Below are 11,971 nucleotides of genomic sequence, written 5' to 3' on the forward strand. Positions count from 1 at the left end.
ATAGAATATCCAGAAAAAAAATCATCATGTTCATTTCGATTGTAATCGTCACACACAGGCATTTTTACCACTTAATTTTCATTTCTCTCACTAATTCTGTTATCACGGACCTCACATTATTCCATTCACTAACAATCTGATATTTCTTTTAAAACTAAGTTCATCTATTACACTAGGCTAAACTCTGTTTGCATTACTAATTATTTGACCACTGAACTCTTTACTTCACATTTATAGGTTTATTCAACATGATTCTCGTAAAAATTTCGTTATAAAACAACACTGATAAAGGGGGTGAGGTCATAAAGCCTCTAACTTATTCTCATAAATACATAAATAAATAACTTAACATTTATCATCAATGTAATACCATCATAACCACCTAGTTCATTCATATATTTTATCACATATAGGGGTCACACGCCCGTGTGTCTATCCGTGTGGACAATATTTTATTACATTCAAGTACCAGTTTAAGATATTCAACTAAGCCTTATAATTTTCACCATTTGTTCATTTCATAGCCATATCAATAACCATCATTTTCTTGTATTTTAGATAAATACATATATCCATACATAAGCATGCAATTCACTATTCTTCCTATCAATCACAATTTCAAATGACAGATTCATGTAAAAGAGCTCAAAATCATTAGCTGTTTAATTTCTGTCACTTAAATTCACATCCACATAGTTTATTAACATAACTTGTCAAACACAATCTCTGAATGATGAGATCACATAATTGAGCTCAATTTCACTGTTCAATATGGTTTATCACATAAAATTTGCTTAACACTTACCACAATTTGTCAAATTAGAGAACGTCTTACGGAATTGAGTACTTCGTTTTCTCGATGCCATAGTCCAACTATGGTCTTACATAGAATCACATATCACTTACCGATGCCATATCCCAGATATGGTCTTACACGGAAATCACATAATCACATTTTCACATGTTGCCATGGTCAAACCAAGGTATTTTCTGTTAATTTATCACATATCACTGAACGAAAGTACTCATTCCTGCGTTTGACTCAATTTGATCTTTTAATTATTCTTTTTTTCTTTTCTTATTCATATACTTGAGTATCGTTTTCAACATTATCGAAATTAGCTCAGTTGAGAAAGCATTCCTATTTATGAGTAAAACAAATCTCACCAGAGTCGAGAGATATCACACTATCATAGGTTATATAATGGCATGTATTTCCAAACTTCACATATGTTACGTTCGGTCCGAGAACCAACTAAACCATAGCTCTGATACCACTAAATGTAACACCCCTTACCCGTATCCAACACCGGAATAGGGTACGAGGCATTACCAGAACACATACACTTGTAAATGTATTTAATCGAGTTATAAAATTTCATCTAAATTAAAAACTTCAAAATTATTAACATGCTTTTATAACTTTTCACAATATATCCTCAAAATATTATAATCTTAATAAATATGGCCTATGAGACCCGATACATACTCATGCAAGTCAATGTTTCATTTCTATTTCATTCAATTTGCAATTTCTCATGCTCACAATTTAAATCATATCACTAGCAATTTTCCATTTAATTCACGTACAATTCAATATCACTAAGTTTAACACTAATACGTAATTACCATTTAATTCAATGTTTATTGACTATACCATTCGTTAACACATTTATGAAATTCTCAATTCAATAACTTATTCTATTTCATATCTAAACCTTACAACATTAGTTTTTAGTAATTATTTCACATAAATTTCAATTTCTCATTCCATTTTAATAATTTATCCATCATCAATTTCCATTGTCAATTCGTTTTTTTTATAATCAATTTACGTTAGAGTCTTTAAATACTCACTTCATACACTAAATTCATAAATATTTTTCAATAACTTGTATTCAATTAAATTCAAATATTATTTCACTATTTCAAATTATTTCATTTTCACTTCTCATTTTTACATCATTTTATATTATCAAAATCTATTTCATAAAATTTATCATTATCGACATTAATTCACACACGTACTTTTCATTACAATTATCACTACTAATAAACAATTCAATCTTTTAATATTATCAACTAATTATATATAACTATCATTCTTATTTCTTTATTTCAAATTTCACTTTTCACATATGTCTTATCATTCGATTTAGTTTTATCAAGAACATTATTTCATTTGCCCTATTAACTTGACTCGGACTCGACGGATACACAGATTCCAACCAAACACACCAAAGATACGAAGAATCGAGAATTAGTAGCAATAATAATAACGAGAACGAGATTCAACACACAAAGTGTTGAACACGTAATGATAACGATAAATGATTCGACACACAAAGTGTCGAATCGATATCAAGATAATGATTCGACACACAAAGTGACGAATCGAATAAGATAACGAGTCGGCACATAAGTGCCTAATCAGTAAGCCGGCAATTACCCCATACTCTTCCATATCCTATGGCATGCCAACTATATCCGACTAGCCCGACGAGTTATAGGGTATTTAATTCACTTTCAGTACAATTTTTCATCTTAGTTCAGTATCAATTATAAATTACTTATTTCAATCAGTTTCACAGTATTACAATAATTTATTACTTCAGTAATTTCACAATTCAATGCAATATACATAACAATATTCAGATTCGTAATTGATTCGAAGATCGGTCTCACATATCAATTTCCACTTTCTCAGTTTCAATTCTAATAAAATTCATATCAATCACCAATTTCAATATTCCAGTTTAATTCAATAATTCAATTCAAACCATTTCAATTTCTATTCAATAATCACATTTCAATGCATAACTTATAAATTTAACGTGACATAATTCAGCCACTACTTGGCCAAAGCCTAAGCATGTATACCAAATATGTTAGCCAAATACACATATAACGTAAGCATTATAAGCATGGATGAGCACAACATTTATTCATGTGCCACATTTACCAACAGATGTTAATTAATAAACCATTCATGACATTATTTCATGCCCAATCATATACCAAATATACTATTCACACGTACTATGAAACTTTATTTTCACACATGAGCTTAAATCATATCCAATAATGCACAAATATAAGCATCATTTCTATTTTATCGTTTATCAATTATAATCAAGCATATGACCAATTATACACAAATCATCCATACATTTCCCAATTTTCCTCCTCCTCCTCTCCATTCCACATCCTTAATGTGTATAATACACTTAAACAACATTAACTATAATTTCACTATTCACTCACATGTATATTCAAAACTGTTTATCCGAGTCAGAGTCACTAAATTATTTTGATCTGGAGCTACAGAGCTCCAAATTAAGATCCGTAAATTTTCCCCAAAACTACATTCACATATCTTCTTACCATAAAATTTTCAGAATTTTTGGTTTAGCAAAATAGTAATTTTATTTTTAAAGTTTCCCCTGTTTTGCTATCTGACAGTTCCGACCACTCTTCACTAAAAATTAATTGTCTCACTGTACAGAATTCGGATAATGTTTCCATTTATTTCTTCTGAAAATAGACTTATTAAGGATTCTAACCATATAAATTATAACTCATAATAATTTTTGTACAATTATTAATGATTTTCCAAATTCAGAACAGGGGAACCCGAATTCATTCTGACATTGTCTCACAAAATCCATTATATCTCATGGTTTACAATTCCATTGCTTACACCGTTTGTTTTATTAAGAAACTAGACTCAATAAGCTTTAATTTCATATTTTATTCATCCTCTAATTCAATATCTAAAATTTTTGGTGATTTTTCAAAGTTAGACTACTGCTGCTGTCTAAAATTGTTTTAGTGCAAAATGTTGATTTCTATTTTGCCCCAAATTTCACAGTTTATACAATTCAGTCCTTTCTCAATTAACCCCTCAATTGATCTAATTCTCTCAAGTAATACTTTACCTAGAGATTATAAGTTATTTCACAACTATTGAAATTCAGAATTCCACATATAGCTCTAACTTCAAACTCTTTTACTATTAGGTCCCAAACATTCACTTTCTATTCAATTCCTTCAATAAAATCAGCATATGAACAATTTAAAGCTCTAATTTCATGCTAAATCATCATATAATTCCAGCACATATTCATACCAACTTTCAACTTCTTTCATAAAATCAAAAACTAATGAATTCAACAAGTGGGCCTAGTTGTAAAAGTCATAAAAATATAAAAATTTCAAGAAATTATCAAGAATTGAACTTACTTGCAGTAAAAATATGAAGAACCAGCTTGAAGAAATCCTTCCATGGTGTTTTAGCTGATAAGAATGCAGAAAAAATGGAGAGAAATCTAGATAATTCCACTTTGGTCCTAACTTTATTAAGTAAATTTTGCAATATTCCAATTTTGCCCTTAATTCTCCTGATTTTCTGCCTTTGTCGTCCAGCCCAAATAGACCTTGGGTCTATTTTCCTTTTAAGCCCTCTTCCTTTTATCATTTAAGCTATTTAATCATTTACTATAATTTTGCATTTGTTACAATTTAGTCCTTTTTGTTCAATTAATTATCGGAACTTTAAAATTTCTTGACGAAACTTTAATACCAACTTTTTAACACTCCATAAATATTTATAAAAATATTTATGACTTGGTTTAAAATCTCTGAGGTCTCAATACCTCATTTTCGATTCTAATTATTTTAATAATTATTTCTAGTGCACTATTCACTATTTCAAAATTTTTTCCTAACTTCACATTTAACTTATACTCACTAAATTAATAATATTTTCTACTCATTTGTTGAATTTAGTGATCTCGAATCACCATTCCGACACCTTTGAAAATTCAGGCCATTACATTTTTTTTCCTCGTCGGATTTGTGGTCCCGAAACCACTGGTCCGACTAGACCCAAAATCGGGCTGTTACAAAACAAGACAACTAACAACATCAAGGCAACATATAGCATATTGTTTGACACATGTGACTTACATACAATTTCATATATATACCCATAATCATGCATTTAATCACAGGTACCACATATAAGTACAAATTATGATAGATTTGCTCTTGAGAAGATGAAACATAAAGTTAACTTAGTTACCACACATCGGATACACGGATCTCCACCACACCACACACACATAGACTCATTGAGTCAATCATATCCTATAAGTGAAGCATATAGCTAACGCTCTTCAACACACCACACATACATATCCCAGTGAATGGAGTTTGGCTCACATTCCCTTATCTCTCCAATTTCTATCCCTGGGCCTCAGCGCCCCAATATCGCAACACATGTAAATGAGTACTCATAAACCTATGGCATGCCAACTATATCCAATGGTCTCATTAAATCACAAGGCCAAAATATCTATAATAAAAACACATAATTACGTATTGAATTTTCTGCACATTTTCATTGCACATACACATTCATATCACTTTATAACCACTGTCACATAGCATGTTTAACATACCCTCATAATCACATACACAACAGTCATCTCATGTTCATGGCATATATTCTAGCATTACATTTATATTTATAAGTCCACAATCTCAATTTCTACAACATACATACAACCCATACTATCACAAATGTGAGAACACTTACACTCAAAATTTAGAGTAGGGATTCAGGCTACTTCTAAATTCCCAAATACACAGTGATTTACTTGCGAGTGATTATTCCAAAACACTCGTAAAATTGCAAGCTTTTGTTGAAAGTCGAAAGCTTAGGTAAGTTTTTCCTTGCCTTTATCTCTACTCATTGAAGGTCTTACTGACTTTGACGCTTCAACAAGGCAAACCATACAAATATACCATCAACCAAATAATCAACTCATTAAAACAATCACAAGCATAGGTCTAAACGACCTTAGCTTTTAACCGAAACTTTTAACATAGAAACTTTAGATTCAAATATCTCGACCTACACTTAATATTTTAGCACGAAACAAATTTTGTTCACCTACACGTTCATCTATAACTAATTCTCAACCTTTAAACTACTTAAAATCACATGTTTTAAGGTATCGAAATACTTCGACAAGTTTTAGCCTTTAGAACAAGAATTCATTAAAACTCAAGAATTTCTTCACGAAACTTCAAAATATCTTTAGAAAGCTTTTAATTATGTTAAAACGAGTTGAAAAATATTTTAAACTTAAGTTTTTATCCATAGACCCGAAATCCACCATTAATGACCATAATTTTGACTTTTACCTAAATCATGTGTTTTACAATATAATAATTTGATTTAAATAACTAAATAACATTTAAAACTAACAGGAAGATGATTAGTTACCTTGAATGTAGAAAAACGATGATTTTGACTCAACCCGAAAAATCCACGTTTTGGTGAAGATGAAGAAGATGATGTAGTTTTTGGGTGTTTTAATTGGTTTTAATAAAGGTTTAGGGTTCAAGGGTAATGAAAATTAAAGAGGTTTAAAAATCAAAGTTTAAAATCACTTAGAAGAGCAAGAGGAGAGCAAAAAGAGGCACAAGTAAAAAGAAGAGAAAACTTTAACCTAAAAGAAAACTGGAATTGGGGTTTATTGGGTTGATTTTAAAATTATGTTCTATTTGCTTCATAAAGATTCCCAGTTTTAACACTTTTACAAATCAGTCCTATTTACTAAATTGAAGACATTTAAAACTCGTTTTCAGGAATTGACTTAATTTTATGAAAACCACTGTTAAAAAAGTTATCGATGATGAAACTTATGAAATTTCAAACTCATCTAGGCCAAAATTCCTAAAATACCCCTAAAACTCTTAAGCCCAATTTTGGAGTGTGACAAACTGTCAAATGTTATGGATTATGCCATGGATGAATTTTTTATATTCTGGAAGTTTAATGGTAGATTATTAAGCTTGGTTGTTAGATAGGACTATTTTGTAAAGTAGTTTTAGTAAGTTTAATGTTTAAGGACTAAAATGTTAAAGTGATAAAATTATAAGGACTTGATGTGAAATAACAGCAAGTATGGACTGTAGTGGAGTGTTATACTATTCTGCTGAAATTAATTTTAGTTAAAATTGGTTAAATTGCAAGTTTTGAGCTTAAGGACTAAATTGCATAAAGTATAATATTAGGGGTAATTTCGTAAAAATGTATAAAAAGACTAAATTGCATGAAATGAGTTAATATTACTGTTGGAATTACTTAATTGAATGAAATTATTATTCTAGATCAAGAATGGGTTAAAAATTATTATTCTAAATCAAGAATGCGTTGAAAATTGAGCCATGGAGAAATTGTTGAATAGTCCCTGTACATTTTTCATCGTTGCAGTTTAGCCAGGTAAGTTCGTTCGATTTAATTTTAATACATTTTTGAACGTATTATATGAACTTAATTGTATAATGTTGGATTATATTTATGCATGTAATTGAAAATGGAAATAATGAATTGATATGATATCGGTCACTGATTGAGATATGCTGAGCCAGTGAATGTTTGGTTGTTGATTTAATACTTGCATATGGAATATGAGATAGTGAGATATTCACATATTGTTCTGTGATGGAATGCTCTGAACCGATGAACGTAGGATAGAGTACGATTGGCATGTCAATAGGTTATTATGCGCGCGGTACGGGATTGATCTGAGTAGTTAAGATTATTTCTGTATATTCTTTGTTCACTGGATATCCCGAGGTAGTGAGATATTCACATATTTTTCTGTGATGGAATGCTCTGAATCGATGAACGTAGGATAGAGTACGACTGGCATGTCAATAGGTTATTATGCGTGCGGTACGGGATTGATCTGAGTAGTGAAGATGATTTCTGTATATTCTTTGTTCACTGGATATCCCGAGGTCTTGCATTTGTTGCGGACTATCATGTTATATTACAGTGTTATCTGGTGTGATGGTTTGTACTGGCTATTATGAGCATTTGGTGTGCTAGATGGTACTAGCTCTTATAAGCATCTGGTGTGTTGGATGGTTAAACATGTACTCGCATCCATTTATCGTTCATCGGGATATGTTTATTGATCTCTAAAAATTATTAACATGTGGAACTGATTTGTACTATACTTACATGTTGTGAACTGTGATTGACAAGATTTCTGTGAATAACTTTATTGATAGGAACTCTGTTTAGTAATCTTGTTATTTGATTTATTGGGTGTATTCGGTAAGCTTTATCATTTTAATCGACGAACTTACTAAGCTATATGAAAACTTACTCGTGTCATTGTTCCGTTTCCTTGTAGATATTGTTTGCTGAAGTCGGAGATCGGATCAACTCGAAGAATCACACTTTCTGAGGTTCTTTAGTAGATTATGAATTCGACTTGGCTTATATGACATGTAATAGGGGTTATTGGTTATGTTTATAATGTTTCATAACAATATGTATGATAATTGTTATGTGTGATGTTGTGGATTGAGAACTTCTTATGGTATGCTTGTTAAACTCTAAATTGAGCATGAGTCTGAAATATGAAATGATAAGTGTCATGGTAAAATAGGGTATAGTGAGATTGAAAAAGGTTAATTGGTGTTTATAATAAGTCTTGTGAATGGTAGCTAGGGCGGTGGAAGGATAAATGTTTATATTGTGATATTGACCACCAAAACAAATATTACAATATAAATTTAAGCAAACAATATAATTAATTTTAAGCTCAAAATATTTAAAAACATTTCAAGCATAAACACAACAAAATCCGCAATTAATTAAACATTGAAATCCAAAATTAACAAATAAAAATCACATAAATAAAATTAACAACTAATTAAAGATATAAACATATATTACTTAAGCTAGAATTGACGCAATAATCCAATTAAGATAATAGAACCCGATTTTTACAAATATTTTTTATCAATCAAAATCCGATTTCAACATTAAAATAAAAAGAAAAATCATATTAAATCTAATATCTAAATGAATAAAAACCATCCCAACGTTACTTTCTTGGTAAAAAAATAAAAGTCAAAATAAAATTTTGAGTCTTACACCTCAAGATTGTAAAAGAAATTGGATTATTGAAAAGACCCTAAACCACTCAAACATACCTGTTGTAATAAATTAGTCAATTCTCTTTGTAATTGATCTTTTTGACATGAATTACCCTAACCGTATTCATAACATTGTTAATTTAATATGAGACAGTGACCTTCAGTTCTTTTTTTTTTTTAATAAGATAAACATCCGTGTTTCGAAACAATAAAAAGAGACCTGATCAAACAGAATCCAAGCCCACTAATAGTCCACCATGTCAGCCCCATCACCATCTCCACTGTATTCCTATTCCACCCATTTAACCCCAAAACAGAGACTATCCCATCCATCGGTTGTCACGTTATTCAATCAGAGTATCAATCATCACATATAGAAGTTTTTGGTCATGGTATTTCTCCATTATTAACTGCCATTTCAACACAGTTATACGGGGATTCACAACAGTCTGGCCATTCTACGTTATTCATACATACCAAAAAAGTCACTTCTCCATTGCAGATCAAAAGATCAAACAACCACCCCCACTATTTCCTTAACACAAGCACCGAACTAACAACCATGTATTCACAAAGATAAGTTACTGATTACATATAAAACCTAAAGTGGCCTCCTACACATTTGTTCTAAGCAGCGGCCTTCTTGGCCTTTTTAGCCGCAGGTGACTTGATAGATTTAGGCTGCTTCGCCTTTGCTGGAGTTGATTTCTTCTTGGCCCCGACTCTCTTTGTTGGCTTCTTTGTAGCCTCAGCTTTCTTCGGCTTCGAAGCTGGCTTAGCTTTCTTCTCTGTCTTAGCTTTTGTAACAGGGGCTTTCTCTTTTTTGCCAGCTTCGGAGAGCTTGTAAGAGGCCTTGATCTTTATCAGCTTGCCTCTAGCAGCTGAGGTTTTAAGCTGAAGACCTAAGATTTTCCTGAAATTCGCTGGAAGCACCGCCTTGTGCTTCTCTTCCATGTATTTGGCTATAGCGTACGGACTTGAACCACTCTTCTCTTTCAAAGCCAAAAGCGCCTCCTTGATCATCTGCACAACACTCCACCCTTAATTTAACTAACCAAAAAAAAAAAATTAAAACCCACACAAACGATGTTAAACAATAAAAAAGTGAGTACCTGAAAATAAGGAGGACGTGCTGTGGATTTGGGTTGTTTAGGCTTTTTCTCCTTTGGAGCTTTGGATCTCTTCTCCTTCACAGGCTTTTCCGCCGGCTTTGGCTCCTCTGCTGCCGCCGGCTGCTGCTCAGTGACTGGAACTTCAGGTTCAGCGGTGGCCATTAATGATCACAGTGACAAAGATTTTAACAGGTACAAGGGAAGAGTCTAGAGAAAAACCGGTTTTGCTTTCATATCCCCGTGTGAATGACAGGAAGGAGAATTTATAGCGAGGTCGGGATCTGTGTCAAAAGAGAGTGGCGTTCTAGGATTGGTTTATCAAGAGACCTGGGGATTGCCAACATGGAATAAGAATCATCGAGGCGTACACGTGGAATGAAATCGAAGCGTTTATATAGTCGGCTATTTATAGTGCCTAAAAGGGAATAAGATGTTCGCTGCCGCTTTGGGATTGGGTGTGAAAGCAAGGCCAGGTTTTGGTTTTGTTTTTGGTTACTCCTGATAGGGTGTGTTTTCTGAGTGATTTTTATAGCTTTTGTTAATGGGGATTACCACTGATTTTTTACATGAAAATTTAGTCAGATTAAAGCTAATAGAGAGGTTATTACAATGTGATTTAAAGGAAGTGAAATGGATAGAATTTAAGGGTAATTTGAAGCTGTTGAAGACAAACAGTTCACGTCTCCATTCTTTCTTAAGGAAATTAAACTTTAGTGGCGTTTTTAGTGGCATATGGACTAAAAATGCCGTAAAAGTTATACATTAGTGGCGCTAAATGTTAGAGCTATAGCGGTGTTTTTATTATAAATGCTGCAAAAGGAAGCAATAGCGGCGTTTGGACCAAAAACGTCACGAATATGTATTAAAATTTTGCAAAATGGTACCGTTTTTAGCGGCGTTTGGACTAAAACTCCACAATTAAACGCCGCAAATTTTTATTAAAGTTGACTTAAATGGCATTGTTTTGTTAGCCTCAAAATTCCTTTAGTTTTTCCCCAAATCAGATTTTCCCGAAATCCCTAAGTTATTTTTCCCAAATCCCTTTATTTCTTCTCCAATTTCCCCTAACTGATCGAAATCCCTAACTATTCTCCCCAAATCCCTTCCTTTTTGTCATCTTTCAAATCCTAACCCTTTTCTCTTCTGTATAAATTCTTCACCAGCAACAGCAACAGCAACAAAAAATTACTCATCGCCATTCTCTTCGCCGAAACCAAAAAAATTCAAGTTTTCATTTCATTCTATTTTTATATCTTTTTTTAAATTCATTCATTTTTTTTGTAATGGCCCAAATTTAAGGTTATCGGAACAGTAGTTTCGGGACCACAAATCCGATGAGGAAAAATTTATTTTTATTATATTTCTATGGCCTACAATTTCACGAAAAGATTTCGTGAAATTTTTGTTCAAAAATTTTGACGTTTGGGCACTCAATTTTGTCAAAAGGACTAAATTGTAAAAAGTGCAAAAGTTGAGTTCTATATGTTAGAGGTGTCCAATTGTTATGAAATTTTAAATTGGATGTCTTTATATGATAATTAGACCATTGGTTAAGTTGGTGGACAAAAATGAACATGGTTAGGCATGTTTCCAAAGTTTTTCATTAAGGGCATTTTAGTCATTTAGTTATTAAAATGAATTAAAAACAAAATTAAAAGCCAATTTTTGATCATCTTCTTCATTAGGCCAAATTTAGCAAGGGGAGAAGCCATAGTTAGTGTTTTCAAGCTTTTAAGCTCCATAGTAAGTGATCCCAAGCCCCGTTTTTAATGCTCTTTACGTTTTTGAGATCCCGGTAGCTTAATTTAGCTTATTCTAGCAATAATTTAACCTAGGGTTTATATTTGAAAAAATACCCATAGGTGAAAAGTGTTTATTTTGATGTTTTATGA

The 11,971-nt window shown here is 31.9% G+C and overlaps 1 protein-coding gene across 1 annotated transcript; it reads right to left on the reverse strand.

The window, feature by feature from the left end:
- Nucleotides 1-9,339: 9,339 nt before the first annotated feature.
- On the reverse strand, nucleotides 9,340-10,324 carry LOC105803731 (histone H1). The gene is made up of 2 exons (XM_012636118.2): nucleotides 10,080-10,324; nucleotides 9,340-9,990 (listed from the first exon to the last, which is right to left on the reverse strand). The coding sequence occupies exons 1-2, from the start codon at nucleotides 10,239-10,241 to the stop codon at nucleotides 9,595-9,597; spliced, it is 558 nt and encodes a 185-aa protein (XP_012491572.1). The 5' UTR covers nucleotides 10,242-10,324; the 3' UTR covers nucleotides 9,340-9,594.
- Nucleotides 10,325-11,971: the final 1,647 nt, after the last annotated feature.

This window comes from Gossypium raimondii, chromosome 11 (genome assembly GCF_025698545.1).
Source record: "Gossypium raimondii isolate GPD5lz chromosome 11, ASM2569854v1, whole genome shotgun sequence".
NCBI lineage: Eukaryota > Viridiplantae > Streptophyta > Magnoliopsida > Malvales > Malvaceae > Gossypium > Gossypium raimondii.

Excerpts from the sequence above, each read along its gene's own strand:
- LOC105803731 (XM_012636118.2), bottom strand. The coding sequence starts at position 10,241 with ATGGCCACCGCTGAACCTGAAGTTCCAGTCACTGAGCAGCAGCCGGCG. Across the intron at positions 9,991-10,079 it reads CACGTCCTCCTTATTTTCAG|ATGATCAAGGAGGCGCTTTT; the intron begins GTACTCACTTTT and ends AGTGTTGTGCAG.